Below are 21,539 nucleotides of genomic sequence, written 5' to 3' on the forward strand. Positions count from 1 at the left end.
ACTTGGACTCCTCTTGTTAGTGCACAATTCTCTGATTATTTATGGCCAGTCTGTCCCACACTGGCGTGACTCCAGCGGCAGGTTGTTGTGATAAACTGAGCTTTAAAAAGTCCTCACACTGCTGATAGTCTGCATCCAACTATGCAATTTACAGGAAACATGTTTCATCAAGTCAACATCTGACATGCATTAGAGCAGTTAATTTTAACCGGGATAAAAATAAATAAATAATTGATATCCACATGGAAGAAAACTTTATTTTTTTATAATCTCAACTTTAATCTAAATATGTAATTTTCTCATAACAGAGGCAGACAGTCCTTTTAATCTGCTGCAAAAACACACTAAGATCGGTCACTAAGTAAGTCATTTTTGTGTGCATGTATGCATGCAGAAGAAATTCTGTTCAAGTGAACTGTGCAGCACAGGCAATGAGGCACGAGCTAATGCAGGGCAGTGGGAGAGAGGAAAAGTAAGCAAGAGAAGAATGGATGAGGAAAGAGAGAGGAAGAAGAGGGCAGACTGAGTGAGGCATGGATGGAAGGAGGATGACAAAGAGATCGAGAGAGAAAGAGAACAGAGAGAGGCTCTGGTCAGGCACGCAATGCTTGGCTGGAATCAGGTCAGGCCCACATGAGGCCTCCCTCTCACACACATGCACACACTCACACACTCAAAAAGACTTCCATACAGCAGAGGAGAGAGCTTTTACATGGTTTCACTGCAGTATGCAGCGAAAGAATAAACCGCTCAAAAAACAGTTAATGATGTATCTAAAATGCATGTATTCATAATATTATATAGTGTCCAGGAAAATGGCAATTAACTAACTCTGTTTACTCTCCCTGTGGCTCATCAAGGTTCCTCCTCGTGTTGAGGTCATGTTGTACTCGGGACACAGTGGTATACTGTAGAAGTGAGGTGAGGAAATGTGACACTGAGGCTAAAAGTAGATGGTACCCTGCTTGTACGCACAAACCACGACACATATATAGACAGCACTACTACCGCAAACATGTTTGAAAGTGGATCCCAGCATGCACCTGCAGGCCCTGCACATTACCGCCTCTTAACTTTTGGATAGGTTAATTACCGGCCCTGTCACTCTTAGGTCTCCTGACACGACAGTGTCGCGCTGACCGCTAACCTAACCGACTAGTGTTTTAATTAAAGCGGTCTTCAGGAACTGACCCGTCAGTCCATCAACAACCTTGCACCTTCATCTCACTCTGTGATCGTCAGTTGACCCTGAGCTGCCACGTTGCTTCGGTGGAAACCTGAGCCATCGACTGGCGGGTCAGCGTGAAACTGTAGAGCAGGTAGTGTCTCCAAATGAATTTGTTACTATGACATGACCTGCTGCAGAACAAATGCAGAATAAATGACAAACACCATACCCAGTATTACAAAATGATATATAATTATTAATATATATATATATCTATATATATATATATATATATAGATATATAGATATATATATATATATATAGAGTATATAATATATATTATATACTCTATATATATATATATATATATAGATATATAGATATATATATATATATATATCTATATAGATATATATATATATATATAGAGTATATAATATATATTATATACTCTATATATATATATATATATCTATATAGATATATATATATATATATATCTATATATCTATATATATATATATATATAGATATATATATATATATATAGAGTATATAATATATATTATATACTCTATATATATATATATATATCTATATATCTATATATATATATATATATCTATATAGATATATATATATATATATAGATATATAGATATATATATATATATATATATCTATATAGATATATATATATATATATAGAGTATATAATATATATTATATACTCTATATATATATATATATATCTATATAGATATATATATATATATATAGATATATATATATATATATATCTATATAGATATATATATATATATATACAGTGTATATTATATATTTTATACATGAACCATTCGTAACTTAGCTCTTGCTGTCACCTGGGCTGTCCAAAATATCTAGCAGCTAACTCATTCAAAACTTTTTGTTGTGGTTCATTAATACTACTGGTTTAATACTCTCTATGGGAGGCATAAAAGAGTGGTAATGCCATCTGTGTATGAGCAGACATAGAGAGGACAGTACAACTGAGTTACTTTGAAATTTGCTCTTAAGCTATGGTGTAATGTCTCTGCCATGTGCGTGCGTGTGTGTGTTTCTCCGTGTGTGAGTCATGTGCGCACGCAGCAGCTACAGCAGCCAAGCCCAGCCCACCAGTCATCCAGGCCGGAAGCAGTCGCTCCGATTTAGTCCAGGAAGGCTGCATTTGCTTAGCAACGACATTAGCGCTCCAATCACTGCAGCAGCATTCGTCGGAATAATGTAGTACTGAGTTGTGCTTTGCTGTGCAGAGGCGGAGCGATGGATTCACAAGTCTGTGTGCACACACACTCACACATACACACTAGTTTGATGCCTCTCTCACTTAATGCTGCAGCTCTCCCCAAGCATAAAAGGCAGGAGAGTAGTTTTTCATACAAAGCTTCCTAGCCTTGATGCGCCAGCTACAGCTTAGCCCACTTTGTAGAGGGAGAAAAGAAGAAAAAAAAGCAAGAGAAAAGAGGGAGGGAGGCAGAAATGCACTGTCTGGCACCTGGAGAGACACTGAAGTAAATCCATTATCGCTTTTCTCCTCCCTCTCCCTCACCGCAGAGGTGTCTGACTGTCTGCGGCTCCCCATTAGACCTATAGACTGAAATAGAAATTTCTTTGGTAGCAGCCTGCTGGTGCTGCCCGCTGCTGCTAGCTGCATTTCTCGCCCACAAAAACACGTAGATAAACATGGGAGGACACAGGGGGATATTTCAAGCAATTTCCTCCTGGACCTCAGCACTATTTCTGTAACGAACTGTCAGTCACTGAACCTCTAGTTGAGCCAAATTAACGCTAACAATTCAGACTTTGTACGACACGCCCAGCACCAGCCGACATCAGGAATTATGTGGCCCATGCTGTTTGTGTGTGCAGCAGGTACGGAGGCCAATCTGTGATGCTGTAAAACCTGAGAGGTCAGGGTGGAGTCCTGGGGTCACCGCAGCGGTTCGCTTTATTATCAAGGACTGAGAACAACACTCATGGTGCCGTTGTTGACTGCGTTCCTACTATCACAGACGGCTGCTCAGGTCTCAAGACAAGGCTCAAAGTTCAGTAGCACCATTGTATGGAAACACACGCAGAGCAAATAAAGGCCAGTCAGAGCAAGGTTACCAGAGCCAAAGGAGCTGGGAGAGATTGCGTCTGGCTAACAGTTTTATGACTGATGGTCATGAGCTTGTTATTTCTGTCAAAACACTCTCTCTGATTGTCACCCTCTCGGCGTTAAATCTGGTTTGCACTGAGAGTACAATTACCTGGGGTCCTCATGTGATTGAAGAATTTCACCGCACGTACAAACACAAAAATACAGAGGGAGTGAGAGAGGCAGAGAGAAAGTCAGCCTTCTGTTTTAACTCAATTGAAGACCAAAACCTAATAACGATCGTTGGACACTGAAACGGAACGTCCACTCAGAGGCAATGAAAACCAAAGAATTCTACTATTGCATCAAGGAAAAGCAAATAAAGTACTTGCATTGACAAATTCTATGGAAAGCTCTGCCGAAGTTCATGTGGATGTTTGCCCTCTCATGTCCTGAACCAACATAATGGTAAGTTAAGTCCCAAGACATTCAACAGATTTGTGGAGACAAACTCAGGAGTCAATGTTGATTGGGGTTTCATCTAGCATTGACTCTTAAAAAGGGCAATGGGGTAAATGTGTATTATATACATAGTATATAATATATTATAGTATTAGAGCATGTCGATGCATGTGTGCCTGCGCAGAAGGAATTCGTTTCCAAATAAGTTCAGTGTAAATTTTGGAAATTAGAGCAATTATCAATAGAGGTTTCTATAACCTGTACTTAACACGTTCTGTGATTTTGTTTGGCCATGCAGCTCTGCCTGCAAGATGCTTGCAGTGCAAAGCAGTGTCACTATAGCTGATGAGAAAAAGGGCTGAGGGGAAACCAACCTCGTAAGGCTTTGTTAGGTCCAACAGAAAACTTCCTTCCTCTGTTTTGCTCCAGCTCATTCAGCAGGTTTTATTTGTAGTTTCTGATTCTGGCAGTTTTCAGGTCTGGTTGGACCTGGTAGGCAGACACTACTGTTAATGTGTTTGCTTGTTTGTTTGTTTGTTTGTTTGTTTTCCTAGCTGCATGGGTTGTGTCTTTGTGAAGGCCCAGAACAAAGAGGCCCTTTGGTCCAGCACAGGGTGCTGGGCAGCTTCAGAAATAGGTTGGCAGGCAGGCACGTACTGGTGCTTTCCACTCCAGAGCTGGACATTTTGTTCCACTGTTGAACTCTGAGAGACAGAGTGATCCAAACAGAGACTTGTGGGGGAAAAGGGGAGTGAGAGGAATCACTCAGGAGCCAAATCACATGATTTCCACTGGTGAGGGTGGAAGGATCACACTGACGGAACTGGGTCTGGAATTTGCCTTGACACTTTTGGATTTGGAAGGATGATGTTGTAGGCAGGCCTTCTATTCTCATCATTTTATGATATTCAATATCTGTCAATTAAATACAGTCTTTTATTAGTGGCTATATTAAACATATTCTCAAAGTTGTCAGATGATGTGAGGTCAAGTCATGGTTTCCACATCTGCTAGGTCCACATGACAGAAATGTCAGTTTGCTGGGTTTTTCTGTTTTCTTTTACAACAGCTGACATAGACATCTCCTGGTTTTACTTAGAAAAGGGAAACGTAGGGGGACGTAGGAGGGAACTTGTGACATTGTATGTGTTCAATCACTCAATGTTCCACTTTCAATTTAATTTTTGTACCAAAAACACCCAGTCCTTGGATCTGGATATGGCTGCAATAATTGCACCACAGGTCACATGACAAAGCCCAGTAGAGCATGGGAGGAGGGATTTCCACAGGAGCAAACTCTGGTATCAGCAACCTCTCTGACCCCAAATGATGAACTGTAAGTCAGACAGGGAAACAACAGGACCTCCCCAGTACAAAACATTTACACAATCCCACACAGGATCCTTTACACAGGCTGATGTTTTGCAGCATATGGACTCACTGGTGACTTTATTCAGCTTTCAGCCAAAGGTCTCTGAGTTCAAAGGGTGCAGCTGAACTGTAAAAAGATACTTCTGACTGTTAACTGTTCACTCATTATGGGTGAAGAAGCATGTCTGTGTCAAATACCTCAATTACAAATTGACCATTAGTGATTTTTCTCAGTATCAGTATATTCTAAACACACAGCCAACTTATACAAGCTGATGTTAAAATACTATATCCCTCATGTGGTTGACTATAATAAGCAAGATGGGGTTAAAGGTCAGGGGACAGAGCCGGCATGTTTCTAGTTAAAAAGTGAGCTTTTCCACCATTAATGGAAATGAAAAAACAACAGAAAAAGTTGAATAAAAATTAGAACAGTGCTTGTTGGTGATGCCATCAGTTTGTGTTAAACTCGAGGTCATGAGACACAAAGGCCAATCATGCTGTCCTGGGTAATGTTGGTACAAATCAGAACACAACTGGCAAAGCCTCCCAAATAAATAGTACAATTAGTGTGCAAAGCTGTGGGCCAAACACGAAGGAGAACTTTGTGTTGTTTCCTACACACCCTCCCATCCTCCTCTCTATCTCACTTCCAGCCAGGTTAGTTTCTCCTCTGACTGAGGGGAGGCTAATGGACACATTAGCTGCTGGCTTGTCCCTCCGCGGCGATTAGGTGGCTGTGAGGTCATCCCTTCACTTCTGCTTCTATCCACTTTAGGGATCTATCATTTCATTACCGCGATTCGGGGAGGAGAGAGGAGACATAAAGGCCGTGGAATTCATCAGTTTTTCATTCACACAGCACTCATTCAATCACTTCATCTGGTTTGGTGCGAAAAAATAAATTCTTGAACACAGTTAGGAACTGACAAAACTTTTTTTCTGAATGATAAAAGTCGCATTAGATTTACTAGTATCCCTTCATGCCGCTAGTTACTTAAATTCACAATAAAAAAGACTATAAGACAACAGCACCAAATTAGATCCAGGAGATGTATTTATTTCATCAATTACACTTGAGTGTTGTCTATACTTCACTGACACCTTTACTGCTAAAAACAAATCCTATATGTGTGGAACGACTTGAACTAATCAGAAAGCAAATGAGAGTCAGTGTGTCATCACTTTCTAAAGTCTCAGTTTCTGCCTGTCCAGACAAAAATGCAACTCCTGCATTTTTAAAATATATCACGGCCAGCAGAGTCTGAGGAGCGGAGCAAATGCTGGAGAAGTTGTGCATTTCATGACAAAAATAGATAAGCAGGGGACACAGACTTGGTGCAAAGTCATCGAAAACACAGCAGAAAACTTACATTAATATTAAATCTTAAACTGTTGGACATGAGGAGAAGACATATTGTTCATTAAATGTTTTTTTTTTCATATACTGTCTGTCTGTAAACTTAAAATCTGACCGCTGTGTCGATCACCAAGCCATGACACTAACATACGATAAAATAAATAACCATGATCCATGCACGGAGACGATTTAGTTTATCTACAAAAAAAAAAACAAAAAACGTTTCATTTTCGATTCCTCAAACAACTGACTGTTTGCTTCCTCTACAATAAGCTACTCAGCTCAGCATCTCTCTAAGACTACACCTCACTTTTATCCAATCAGTTGATTCTAATATGAACTAAAACATTTTAAATCTAGGGCGGTATTCGGCAGCCAATTGTTCTGCTGCCTGACTGGCAATAACAATGTAGCCTAGAAAATTTTAATTTAACTGCCTTAGGTTCTGGTCTGGTTATGGTTCTCCTGTGGAAACCTTACTTCATTTGCTGGACCCACAGTAATATTAGCCCAGAATTCTACTGAGACAGTAACATTTAAAGGGTTTTAAGAGTTAAGGGTTTTGGTTCACTGCCATCGAATTCTTACAGATGCTGCCAGCTGCCAGCTTGTCTGGATAGTGAAGGACACAGAGGCCTTACTCCTTCATTTTAAGAGCTTAGTAAAAGAATGTGATCTTGCTGTCACATGTTGTCCTAAGTGAAACCCTTCTTCTGCTGTGCGTAGAGTGTGAAATCACGCCAGGTGTATGTGAATGTGCTGGAGAAACGAAGAGGAAGACCGATGGATAGTGGGAGAGAGAGAGAGCGATGCAAAGAGAGCGCGGGGTGGAAAAACATGTGTGCATTCTCAGCTGTGGATGTGTGTCTGCTGGACCTGAGATGTATTGATTGCTGCAGGAAGTGGAATCTGATGTTTCACAGCACTTCCTGAGCTGGATGGCTTCGCCGCAGATGGTGAAAGCAGTGAGAGGTGGGTGTCTGGCGGGGCAGAGGAAGGGGATTGACACGGAGGAAGTAACCAGTTCAAGAAAACATGGTAGGTCGAGGGAGGGAGATGGGGAGGAAGGGAAAGACAGCGAAAAGACAGAGAGACATAACACCTCTGGCTCTGTCCTTGACTGAAGACTAAACACAAGCTCCCATCCCGGCCTCTTCTCTACTCCATGGAAATATAAATCAAACCCTTGACATCACAGTCTGTCACAGTCCTGCTCTGTACTACAAGAATATATTGAGAGAACATCTAAATGTAGACAGGGAAAACCACACTGCACATATTAGCCAGGTTTTAAAAAAAGAAACACATCCGGGATAAGCCATCATTGGATTTTAATTCTTGCCAGTTCATCTGTTCTTTACACAACAAAATAAAAAGTAATTTACAGAAGCTACACTGGAGCGATGCTTCACAATCTTTTAAATCTCAAAAACATTGTTTAAAGAACAGTTGTAATTTTTATTATTATTCCGGAACGAAATATGAATTTGCTTTTATCACTTAATTATTTGTTTTGTTTTGTTTGTGCTACATACAGTAAGCAGAGAATCATATTTAATTTCTAGGATGTGAGCCATAAGGGAAAAGAAAAGAGCAAGAACTCAAAAATTCACTAGTTTGTTGTCTCGTGTTGCTTTGCTTTTGTAAAGATATTTTAAGAATATTTAGGGAAAATCACAGCCTACTGTTTGGTCCATTAGGTTCTGTCTTTAACAATTGAACTGCATTTACCGTGAGTAGCACGACTCACCTCCGGGGTTACTTTTTTAACTTTTGAACTATTGCACCAAATAAATACAAAATAAATGGCACACTGTACGAGGAAAAGTCTAGAGATAAAAGGTGCAACAGTCAGCAAAAACAAACAGGGAGCAGGAGGGAGATGTGGCCCTCCGTAATATAGAGTGGAGGCAAGAGACTGCAGCTGCCCTAGTGAGTGGTTTGGCTATAGGAGAGGACATGCATGTTTTTTGGAGCAAAGCTGCTGGGAAAAAAGCTTTAGTTCTGTGCAAAAATCCACGTGCACACATAAATGCACACATCTGGCCTAATCTCCTGCAGAGCCATGCAGACAAGCAGCAGCCATGTCTAAATGGGGGGAAGTGAGGAGGGGCAGAGGGGGGAAGAGGGAAAGGAGAAGCAGGAGTGAGGTGGTGTGGCAAGGTTCAGCTGCAGCTCTGACCTCTGTGAATGTGTGAGGGAGTGAGTGAGTATGTGTGTGTGTGCATGTGCATGTGCATGTGTGCGTGTGCGTGTGTGTGTGCATGTGCATGTGTATGTGTGTGTGTGTAAAGATAATTAAACAGGGCAGACAGATGAGCCGGGGAGAAGGCTAGAGGTCACATGGGATAGGTCAGTTTGTCCTACAAACACACAGACACAGGCAGACATCAGATGTATATAAATGACCGGGGACTTTATATAAACAGATTTCTTCCAGCTCAAGATAGCCTTGGCAATGTTTCTCTTGAGGAAGAGGCTGAGAACAACATCTTTGTGTTCACCGTGGGTCGGAGGTGGTTACACACTCCACACACTACCTTGTCTTAGAGATCTACAATTACATTAATTATAATCTGGCGGCTTCAAGAGGACTATTGTCTGCATTGGTCGAGTCCACGGAGTGCATGCATGTGTGTGGGATGTGAAATCAATTCCCTGATTCTGGCTGAATGGGTGAGGTGGTGGGGGACAGTCTGAGCGTGGTTGGAGAGTCAGGCCGAGACCTGAGAAGGAGGCATTCGTGCCAAGAGGAGGGATCCCCTTTCAGCATATTGTTTTATTTAGCATCTGCATCGCCGCTTCATTTGCCAGAGTGCAGCTGGGATGGATTAATTCAGGAGATTGGTGACTTGGAATGGCCCAGCTAGTCTGGAGGAAGGATGGTAACCACATTATAAGCCTTTGTTTCCAACAATTCATTCCTGAGGAGTAAACCGAGCCTTCTGGGCCCCTACATCTTCATAGCCTCCCCCAAAAAACCCTGGTTTGCTCACTCTGTCTCTCTCAGACACACAACTTTTCCACCTCAACATCCTGCCAGGCTGCACAGTTGAGGTGTGGCTCCAGTTCATCGACTTCTTTTGTGTAGACACGCTTTTGTTCTGCTCTGCCAGTGTCAACTTCTCTCCACCATCTGCAGAAACCCACAGCGACCAGCCTGAACCTGCCCTTCACCAAGCGGTTTTACTTCCAAACCAATGATCTCACCATGAAAACTTCCTGCATGTTACTCTGACACCACTGACACCAAATACTTTCACAGTTCTGTCTGCGGCTCAAGGAACACCTGGCCTAGAAGCAGCCTCTAACAAATGACTGTTGTGATAAAGTGTTTGGGTTATAATGAACAATCAATCAAAGTCCAGGACAGAATTGCATTGTTGTATCACTGAGGCAGGTCAATCCAGCTCCTGATTAAACTGGTTTAAGATTAACCAACGCTGCCTTAGCATACAGTAAACTGGGAGCAGCCAGACACAACTATGAGTCAGAGCAGACTAAACAAACACTTAAACCAGAGACGTTTGCCAGGAAGATGTGCCTTTTACAAGAAAAGAAGCAAACAGGAAGACGTCCGCTGAAGGTTTGGATCAACCGTGGCTTTTTCTTAAACCACAAACACAAACAAAAGCCTGAAACGGTGCAGCTTCTTGAACTTTGAGTTATTAACTAAAGTTATGAATCAAATCTAGAGAATGATTGTAGTTACAGTGGAAAGATGTGTTTAACAAAATGTCCAACAAGATGTGTTTTTATGACACATGTAAACTACACAATATCATTGTATAATTATGTAATATAATACACAAGAACAAAATACAACTGCCTATTTTTTTAAAATTTGCATTAGAACACAGCAGAAACATTATTCAGACTCAAGAGGGTGGGGGCAGTAGTGGCTGTAGTGGTTGATGTCGGGCAGAGGAGTGTCAAGAATAAGCCCCAGTCCATGACTCAAGCGCTTTGGGACCACTAATCATCCTAGTGCATGTGGGGGAGGAGGTCAGGTTATCACCTCTATCTGTCCCACAATCACAGACTCACAGCTGATACCCACCACAAAGGAGGTGACAATGGCCAGCCAAAAACACACCACAGGGCTCCTGGGAGCTGCCCTTCCACATGGCTAAGGCCACACCAGCGTGACCATCCTCCTTTCCCATCCCCAGCCAATCCTTCAATGCTAAAAAAAAAAGACCCAATAAGGGCTAGGACCTAAGTTGGTTTCAGAAGAGAACATGCATCATGACTACTTCTTAGTATCTGGTTCTGAGAGTCAGAGGAGTATTAAATGGCTGAGAGTCTTAGTCTGAAGAAGAGTCCACACATGGGTTCCTAAAGTCCGAGATGGAGAACTTGCAACTGACATCATAGGATGAGAAGATATTCTAGGCAATGCCTGGTGGATGTTGCGATTCCCAGTGATGTGCGGCAGTGCGTGTTTGTGTGCGTGTGCATGGATGTACATTTATGTGTGTATGTATTTGCACGTGCTTCTGTCTGCTCCTGTATTCATTATAAGACTAAGGCGGCATTGCGGGGGTGGGATCTGTGCACTGTGTGGATGTCTGTGCTCAAGTAAGCGTGTAGTCCTCTGTGTGTGTGTGTGTGTGTGTGTGTGTGCAGGAGGAGGGGGGCATCACTGTGGGAGACAGGCAGATGGGGATGGAAATGAGTAGGCAGTAGGCTCATGCTAATCTCCTCCTACAGTTCCTACAGCTGATCCAGGCACAAACAAGCACCCACATACACACACACACACACACACACACACACTCACAGACAAAAAATTACACACATAAGCAACTGCAAATCATATGCTCCACCAGCCCCATGCACAATCACACTCTAAATGAGGCGTAGGATACCTTTGCTATTCAAATGATTCCATGTGTCTCCTGTGCAGATTTTTAGTGGCTGAGGCCAAAATCTTTCACTGAAATCTTCAAAGCCCATTTGATCGCACCATTTATCACACTCACATTCATTCCACTGTATTTCATTGCCAGTATTTAATTTGGTGGATAGAACTGAAGGCTCACTGGTGTTGTGAGCGTGTGTGTGTGTGTGTGCGATCTTCCTTCGTCTGACAGCCATCTGCCCCCTGGGACACGCACTGCAGCACGCAATTGGCCGCCTGTGTTTTTAGAGAGGCAAAGGGGTGAGGCAGGTCAGCTCTTTATTTTAGCCAGGAAAGGTCGTGTGGCGCTGGCTGCTCTTTCAAACATATGGATGCAGAGGTGGGGGGTGGGGAGATGACTCCAAAGGACAGCGCTGCAGTCATACACAAAAGCATGCTCCTGGGCTGACGCAGCACAAAGTGTGGACCACCCACCCCCATCCTCTCCTCTCTAATCCCACTCCATCCAGTCTGATGTTTCAGCTTTAATCTGTCATCTTTAAACCAGTGCAGTTAATTCTGGCACCACCTATGATGCTACTGCATACTCTTCCAATTTCCCATTGTTTCTGCACAAGGCTGATGTTCCAACCTCTCCTTCTCCTCCCCCTCCGTGCACCCCCTCCCCCATCACAGCTGTAGATTTTGATTCTGTGATAAACTGTTCATTATCTTAACACAAATGGAGCCTGAGCTGCAAGATGCAGCTTTTGGAGGCATCTCCAAATAAGCCTGGCGTTAACTGACTGATTATGGTTTTATATGTAAAGTGGGCAACTAGAAATATAACAATATAATACTTTATTTTAACGTCTTTATTCTTGCCTTAACATATAATATGTACTAGTGTTATTGACACCATAGTCATTTGTGCAGCTAGAAGATTTTTCAACTGGTCAAAAACAAGTGCATAATGGGTAAATTAACCATGGGGCCAGATTAAAGCAGACTAAAGGTGACAGGGTGGTGCCTGGGGATGTGTAGTTAAGGCAAAAGCTGGTATTACAGTGCCATGTGGGTTGATGAATATTTCAAAGACCCCCTCATTAAATAAACACATCGGCCCTCACTGCCTATGGTAACCCACCATCAATATTGAATGCATGCAAAAAAAAAAAAAGAAAAGAAAAATGACAGTGTCGTTCACAAGCCAATGACCCAGTCAGACCTTATATTGCACCATCTGACTGTAGGTGGGCCCCTTTCCCACGCAACACTGTAGGAAGGTCAACGAGTTTTTTCTTCTGCCATGTTGGAGAAATGATCCAACCAGGTATTCTTTCTGGAGTTAAGAATAGCCCCTGGAAGCTAAGTGTGCTGGTTAGTTTCACGCTTTATCTATTTTATGACTACTACTGTATGAATACTTAATTTCTGTGCAGGCTCTTCAAACACATTAGATACAAGCTTTGCGTGCAGTCCTTCAGTTGACTTATAGTCAACTCGCATGCATGGATGCAGACCACATTCAGCATCAAGTACTACTCCTAGATGGGAGCTGCGTCTCCAACCCCCTCATCTTAGTTGAACCGAGGGTTGTATAGGTGGGAGAACACCACTGAGAGTCTACAACCACAAATATCACATCCAGCAGGACAGTCCAAGCAAAGCCTGAAGACACTGTCTCCCTCTACTTTTAGCTGTTAGCTAGCTTTTCATTAAGTACTTGATCAGACCATTATGTCTTTCTTTTTGCTTGATATTTATCTGACTTTGTCTAACAACACCAACCAAATTATTGCTGAAGAAATAGACAAGAAGAAAGTAAAGACAAGGAACCATGGGTGAAGGCTCACAAACAACTAACCTGAGTGTTACAAGAGATCATTCGTACCTATTGGGAGTTTGTACTTTGCTACAGCACCATTAGATATCAAAACAAAAAAGCAATACATACTCACACGGTAGTTCTGAAGGAATCTTACATCACATCTAAACTACACTTTAAGTCATTGATTTTTTTACCTTGCAATCCTACAAAATGTAACGTAACATAGTAATGTTGTTTAGCAGCTTTGGTTTAAATTTAAAAGAACGAAAGAAATCTTCTTAATATCCTCTTCAACGATGGCGTCATCGGCTTCATGACGTATCCCTGTATGTCATGATGTCAACTCCTCATTCTCTATTGTCTCATGGAGACTCTACTGGGGGATGGGAGAACAGCAGAGAAGCTGGAGAAAGACAATGGAGGACAATGGCTTCAACTACTCTCATCTGTGTTCTGTGATTTTTTTTCTTCTACTACTATTTACTTATCATTTTGTGTTTTTTTTTAATTTATTAGCTAAAAGGAGTGGTGGTGAACACTGATCTGAATTACCCTCTGAACCTCTGCATGATTCACTTAAATTTAAAAAAAAAAAACAACAATATTAACGGACTGCGTTTTCAGACCTTGAGAAACACAAAGATGTTTTTGTGAAAGGAGAAGCTGCAGGAAAAACAGCCAATGTTGAATAAAATTCGGCTAAATTATTGCTACTTACTGGGCTTATAACATCTAACAACGTTTGGTTCTTGGAGAAATTATTTTCAAAATCCACTGCAGTAATTTGGATGTTTTTTCCAAAAAGAAAACACATTAGATGTGTTACTGCTTTGCCTGCCAAAAGACTGTAACATTAGAGTCGCATGACAAACAATCGCAAACATACTACTTTCCACATTCTTTCATCCATTGTGCAGTATCACTTGATAGCGGCTGGGAAAATCCCCATTTGTTTGCATGCTTTACAGGCTTTGATATAAACAGCTCCTGGCAGGGAGACATGCTGTATAAAAAGAATCACTGCTTTTAATTCATTTTCCACTGCTACTTCAGTGGCAGCCATTTGAAAGGATTTTTCCAGACAACACAACACTCTTTATAACCTATGATGCTCTCTCACTTGTCTGTGTCTCATGTTTGTCGTAGCTGCAGCTGCAGTGGAAAAACACCTAGCGACATGGCTGTTTAAAGGTACATCAGAAGGCAATGCTCACTGTCTTCATTACATCAATTTTTAAACTTTTAAATTTCTAAATTGTGCGGCCCAACAGCCAAATATCACTGTGATTTTATATTTGAATATTAATGTTTTTTATGCTTTAGGTTAAAGTTCATAATCTAAAGTTAAATCCAGGAACAGTTCGCTTCACTATTAGCAAGAAGTTTAACAGTCCTCCAGGTCACATACTTACCAAAGTAGCAAAGTGTGAACTTTGCTACCAAGTAAACCTGCTTTCATTAAAAGATTAGACCCAAAAAAATAACAAAATGAGAGAAGACAACTTTTTTCCATTGACCTTTCACCCAAAAGATGTGATTTTAACTTAACTGCTGCAACCTAGATTCACATGCATGTGTTTTTGCTCAGCTGCATTATTCCAGTAAGTACATTCCAACACAAACGACCTCATTGCACTTGGAAATACATCATATCTTTCAGAACCAACCGGCAAGTGAAATCCACTGAGGAGAAACACTCACTGTGTCAATCTGTCACTTTGGTTTAACTCAGCTGGAGAAGTAATGGAGTTTTCAATCACACCTGACATAAAGACACTCTGATGTCAATACGGCATTGATCTGCCTGGCCTTCAGTCATGCCTCACAGCTAGCACTGACTGAGTGCCCTCCATTAGGAACCCAGACTGGCGGCATGGCCATGCAACATAACTCATTATACAGACATAATTAAATTGGAGCAGAGAGAGCGAGAGAGAGAGAGAGAGAGAGAGAGAGAGAGAAGAGAGGAAAAGAGAAGCTTAGAGTACCATTTCTAATTCCCTTCTAATTCTCGGACGTGGTACTACCATCCATCCTATGCGCTTGATTACTAGGACTTTTTTTTTATTTGAGCGGGTAGACAGCAAGACACGACATAAAAACGTGCTTGAAAAACTTCTCTATCGGAAGAATCGCTGCAGGAAATGTTAGCAGCTTCAACACCGTCATGAAAACAGAATACAATTATTCCCTCGGCTGCCATTGCAGAGTACAGCCAGCAGCTTATGTCCTGTCCACTGGGTGGACGTAGCTGGCTGTCAGAAGGGTTAGCTAACACTGCACCTTGCATATAAAGCAGGACATGGGCCCATATTCCCTTGGGGAGTTCACTTCCTCCAAGCCCCCCACACCACCACCACAGAGCCAGCCGCAGCTCCACCTTATTCTTAAAACAAGCAGTCCCTTCTGCTGGAAGCCAGATATCTTGAGCAGCCGCAGGGGTATCTCAGGGGTGGGGGTGGTTGTAAAAAGTAATGCAGCAAAGTTTTGAGTTTCTGTGCAGCCAAATATTTGTGTGCAATGATGTATTATAAAACACAACTAATGATGGGCAATTGTTCTGTACTATTACATTATTGTGCAGCTGCAGAAAATGACAGTATGTAGGAATGTACAGGAAGTCACTGTTGCAACACAGAGGGCGGCATTTACAGCATAATCATGGTTTCTAGTCTTTCTTGTTGCTCTTGTTGAATTCTTTAACGCGCACAGAGAAAATGTCCAAATGTGTACAAACAGGTCGTTATGAACTCCAATGCCCTGAGAGGCGCAGCGTCGCTACTTCACTACAATAACACACTAGGCTGAATACAAGACCCAAAAATACCGACCTAACTTTATGAAAATGCATCTGAAAGCTATAGGACTTTGTGAGTTTCTGTTTAAAGTTTCTTATATTGTTTTTCTAGGGCTTTTTATTAGCATTGTTGATGTCAATAGTAAATCCCTATTGCATTGTTTTTCCCCCATATTGTTTTTGTTTAGCATTGTTTTGCCATTTTGACTTTTAGCAATTGGTTAATTTGTTTTTCAATGTTTAACTTTTCTTTTACTGAATTGTATCGAACATCATCATCATCATAAACATCATCCTTAAATCCAATCATCCACCTCATGAAGAAATACATTCAACACTACCACTGATTAACAAAATTGAGGTTTACTACTACTCATATAGGCACCAGAGAAAATAAATTCTGATGTGAACTCCCAGCATTCCCTTTCTACTGACTGCGTAGACATCTCATCATCTTGAGGGTTAATTATAAAGTTAGCAACACACTAAATCTGCCGCCGCAATCCTTATCTAAACATCCTGATGTGGAAAGCCACTGATTATGTGTGCCACCCACATGTGTACCAGCCAGAATCCTTAAAGACTTGCAGACAAGGGCCTGGCAAGAGCGAGTCAGAGAAGTGTTCCACACCCACGGCATATAAATCCATTTGAACAATTCAATAGCTAACTTCATTTGCCGCTTCTTGCCACTTACAATCGCTGCTCTGGTTCACATCCTCCAAGATAAGAGCAGAAAGTGAGCTCATGCTTCTTCCGCAAATACAGGCCCGCTGTAAAATCAGGAAAAAAAAAGAAAAAAAAAGCTGTTTTCCTATTTTCAAATGGCCTGTGGTTCAAATGGGTGTCTGCTCAGGGGGGAGGACCTCATAAGAGAGTCTGCAAGAAGGGAAGTGCAGCATTATCACTTCCTGTGTCTGTCTGTATTCAAGACCGCCACTAGGACTTTTGCAACTACCTCATTAGTATTCACACAGACTTTCAGCTCCAGTGAGCAGATGATGGCATTTTTCTCTGGTGCTCAAAGGTAAATCGCCGTCTTAACACTTTGCTCCAATATCCTCTCAGAACTTTTCAAAGTGCCTGGGCTGTGCAAAAAAAAAGTGCTGACAACAGGGAGCTGTGTAGCGGGAAGTTTAGCAATTTTCCTTAACTCCTTCCCAGCATGTATTCCTTCATTAGCGTTTCTTGAAACAGGGTACTTGAGGAATGAAAAGGAGGAGACGAATTAAAAAGCAGGGGAGAAGCTCAAAATGAGCCTCAGGCTTAACACTTGGGTGCCCCGTCGGCACTTGTAAAAATAGAAGAGGCCCCCTGAAAATGGGGGTCCTCGAGGTGTGCCCACTCGAGTCTGAAAGAAAGTGTGTGCCAAGAGTAGGTATTCACCATGCATGGCAGGACTTTGGCACTCTTCGGGACTTTAAGAGTCCCTCTCTGATTTCTCTTTCTACTGCACATTCCCTGAACGATGCCTCAGTGTGGAGCAGAAGGGAACTTCTTAAAAACAATTTAGCTGGTGCAAGTCTTCTTCCCCCAAACGTCCACTCTGGTTTCAATCAGACTGCAGGAAAGATGAGATGAGGAGTGTGTGTGTGTCAGAGGTGGGTGGTTGGCCTGAGTTAGGTGGATGTTTTGAAGGGAAAATGGGGGAAGGGGAGTCCCGATGTTTGCTGAATGCTTCCCTTTGTTGGGATCATATTATGTTTCCACCACAATACTTCTAAACCCTGCTTCATCAACTCCATTCATGTGTAACAGTTCATGCAAATGGCCACACTAGCCTTTCCCCCTCCCAAAGGTAGGGTTGGGGGTGAAATTCTTTTTATCAGACTACCACCCAAATACTGTCTGCAGACTCCTGACTGAACATCCAAAATAGGTCTTAATCCCTTCCTTCTTCTTTACAGTCAGACTGTGCGAGAAGCAAAAAGGAGAAGGTGCTGCAAACCAGATTAAACAGTGCAGAGCTTGTTGCAGACACTCATGTTTTAATTATACATGGACATAAAGAGAATGGCCTTCCATAGAGTACATACAAGAAATGGACTTAGCCACCCATAGCTTCAATGAAGAGAAGCAGAGCTCTACTGGACTCAAAAGCAACTCCACATAGTCTATAGAAATGCTAGGCTACTGTTCATTTAGTTTAAAAAGCCAGGGTTTATAGGTTTATTTTAGGAGCAAACCAGATCAGGTGAGAAGCAGCTTTTTTTCCACAAAGATGTTTCTATACCAAAGTCTTCTGAAACCAGCAGCCAACTATTTTGCAACCAAAACTCGCAACATTCAAATTCATTTCTTTGATAAATTTTGTTTTGTTTTTACTTCCTAATCACCAAAAAAGCCATAAAAATAACCCAACAAAACAAAAGCCTTAAACACAGACAGCAACACTGGTGAAACAGGAACAAAGACAAAATTCACATACTGTCCCTTTACTTTGGAACACACCCATATACATGCATGCATACAATACAACAGCAACTTTTCAGTTAAAAATAAATTGGATGAGTGCAACTGCTGACCAAGTACATCACATCCCAGAGGAACACACACATAAACACACACACTCACAGACACAAACAGACACCCACACACGTACGCTTACAGAAATTAATCGAGACATTTGCTAATTTTACTGCTGCTGTACATGCACAACTGCAGCCGAAAAATAAAAGTCCTAAAGACGTCTGGCTTGCAAAGAAAAAAAAATTCTGATTGTGGGTGTATTTGTGTGAGAGTGTGTGTGTGTGTGTTTAACTAGTTGAAAGTAAGCAGGAAAACTTGTTTCCACACTTGCACTGAGGTGGTGTTTGGTCTGCATACTCCTCCCTGATGATGTTTACCATTTCCCATTGAGCCATTTGTTGGTAAATGAAAGTGTATTTACAGTGCAGAGCCATTACAGTCAGCCTGAGAGGTGTTTCACAGGCAAATAATGACTTTATTACCACCAGAGGCGTTTTGTTGTCACTCCTGGATGAGGCCCAATTAGCAACAATATGGCAATGATGACCAGATAATACAGATAGTGGTTTCCCCACAGGAAGAAGGCGACGCTCTGGCCCAGACAGACGCATGACATACAGTATGACACATCCGCATGATGACACAAGTCCTGGTCTTGTTTACAGAGTGTGCAGACAGAATATTCCTTTCATTTATCAGTCATCTCTACAGACAGCAATCTCAGCCATCGGCTGGGATTTCCACAGACCACGGACTAAAGCGTATCTGCACCAGAGACATACATTTCTCGTGAAATGCAGAGAAACTGATTTTAAGGAGCGTAAGTTTTCATCTAGTGGGGGCAGTCGAGGGGGGGCACACTGTGATCAAGCTGCTGCTGTTGGTGGAGTTGGATAAAACGTTATCTCAATGAGTCTTACTGGAAAAAAGTCTGGGGGGGGGGCGACAAGACGTTTCATTCCAAATTTAATAATGAAAATACCCACTCGACTTAGACTATCAATTTTGCAAGTATATGTATTTTCTTAATTAGTTGTTACTTGATGGAAAATTGTTTTGTTTGATTTTGAGTGTTCTTTATTATTCACACTTTCTACACTGCTTAATCATGTAAAATATTTTTAGAGACAGTTTGTCTTTGTCAAGCTGATGAGACATTTTTGCATATAGATCAAATTTTGAAAAGTGTGCATGTACTAAAAACGTGTCCCTTTAAGAGTAGACAATAATTAGATATATTATATAGTTTGTATTTAACCAACTACAGCAGGTGACAAACGGGAGGGTTGATTTGGTCAAACAAAAAAAACTTTGAACAACACACTCAGATCAGTGTTGTTGACAGCTGAAGGAAACAAACATTCAAAACCAAGCCAAACTAACCTTAAAAGTAAATGACCACCCATGCACGTTAATTAGAGCAAACCGGTGCTGTGTGTATTTGCGGTGTTGTAGAAGTCTTAAAGAGCAACTCACCTTAGACGAAGCTTTCCTTTTGTACTTGTTGGCGAAGTCGAATTTCTCCTTGATCTCGTCCAGGAGTTGCTCCAGACGCACCTTCTCCTCTTTGCCCGTGTAATCCTGGCTCAGGAGAACGTACGCCCTCCAGTTCGCTGAGTCGAAGCCCCAGTGGCAAGTTCTGTTCTCCTGCGCCTTGTGAGTGTGCACCACAAACTTGTGGGTCGGGTACATAAGTCTGCAGTCCATGCACTGGATGCAAGCTGCGTTGGGGCTGGTGTAGAGCTCCGGCACGAACAAGCCCTTGCACTTGCCGAAACACTCGTGGTAGACTTTGAAGCTTCTCTCGGTGATCTCCAGCTCCAGCGAGCCTCCGCTGCTCAGCTCCTTCTTGCAGCGCGGCGGGTAGGCGCCTCCGTAGATCAGGGCGTTGCAGAGCCGCTCGGCGTCCGTCTTGGTGATGAGGCCGCAGGAAGGGGCAGAGAAGGGCAGGATCCCCATGACTTTGAGGATCTCCAGCTGGTCCGCCGTGCACCGGGAGCAGTAGATGTGCAGCTCGTCGCACACGGAGTTGATCTGCTGCAGGCTGAAGTCCCGCAGCACCGTGTTGAGGATTTGCGGCAGACACAGGCGCTTTTCGCCGCCAACCACGAAGCAGGAGATGGTCTCTCCCTCCAGCACCGTCTCGCACCTCTCCGTGGAGCGGTCAGACGGGATGAAAAGCGGGCCAGGCATTACCGGCGGCGGCAGATGCTGCAGCACCGGCTCGGGTTCTTTACCGTCCTTCTTGAAGAGGAGCTCATGTTGCCACCGGGCTGAGAAAGCCGCCGGTCCTCCCAGGGAGCTCATGGAGCTGAGGTGAAACTGCTTGAGAGTTTGTTGCAGTCCCGGATGAGGCTGGAAGCTCTGACGACTTACTGTCTCCATGTTTTTCCTGCAGCAACTTTGCAAACGCGAACTCTTCCCTGCGACGTCGAATCACGAAAACCAATCCGTCCCGGTGTCTGGTAAATCCACAGTGTCCCGGTAAAATTCAGGAAAAGGTCGAAACGCTTCATCAAACATCCAGTTTTTTCTTTCTTTAAATAAGTCCCACACGAGGCGAGTTGATGGCTACAGCAGCAGTGAACGGCGGCCAGTCGCTTCCCTCAAAGACTCGCCGACTGTCCATATCTGAAGAAAAAGACCAAGACTCGTCTCCAAACTTTGAGAAAGTTCCGTGTGAGTGTTCCGACTTCCCAAACACACGCTCACACAACGGGAAGAAGAAGGGCTCAACGGCGGGTCGACAGCGTCGTTCGGTGAGAATTCCGTGTTCTGAGGCGGTGAGTGTCCGCTGTCGAGGACTGCAGCGCTGTCTCCGTTCCGTCTGCCCCCGCAGTTCACTCTGACTGTATGGAGATGAGGAGTCTGAGAGGAGCTGAGAGCCCGGCCTCTCTCTCCTCCTCCTTCTCCCTCTCTACCTCTCTCACCCACTCCCTCTCTCTCTCTCTGTTTGTGTGTCTGGCTCAGTCATTGAATCCCGGCCAGGAATGTGAGTGACTCTGCAGGCAGGCAAGCAGGCAGGCTGGGCTCTTCCAGGAACAAGCCGTCACCCCCCCCAACTCAAACTCCTCGACGAACACAAACCCCCCCCTCCCCCGCCCCCCCATCCCCG

At 42.8% G+C, this 21,539-nt stretch overlaps 2 protein-coding genes across 3 annotated transcripts in view; both read right to left on the bottom strand.

Moving 5' to 3' along the window:
* The window catches only part of skia (v-ski avian sarcoma viral oncogene homolog a), a 69,777-nt gene extending 48,304 nt beyond the window's left edge, over positions 1–21,473 (bottom strand). The window contains exon 1 of the mRNA XM_008318379.3: positions 19,901–21,473. Coding sequence (XP_008316601.1) covers positions 19,901–20,809 — 909 coding nt within the window. The 5' untranslated portion in view covers positions 20,810–21,473. The remainder of the gene's footprint in view (positions 1–19,900) is intronic.
* The window catches only part of snphb (syntaphilin b), a 1,167,912-nt gene that overhangs the window by 60,794 nt on the left and 1,085,579 nt on the right, over positions 1–21,539 (bottom strand). The gene's annotated exons all lie outside the window — the stretch shown is intronic.

Source organism: Cynoglossus semilaevis, chromosome 10, assembly GCF_000523025.1.
Source record: "Cynoglossus semilaevis isolate Cse_v1.0 chromosome 10, Cse_v1.0, whole genome shotgun sequence".
Classification (NCBI taxonomy): domain Eukaryota; kingdom Metazoa; phylum Chordata; class Actinopteri; order Pleuronectiformes; family Cynoglossidae; genus Cynoglossus; species Cynoglossus semilaevis.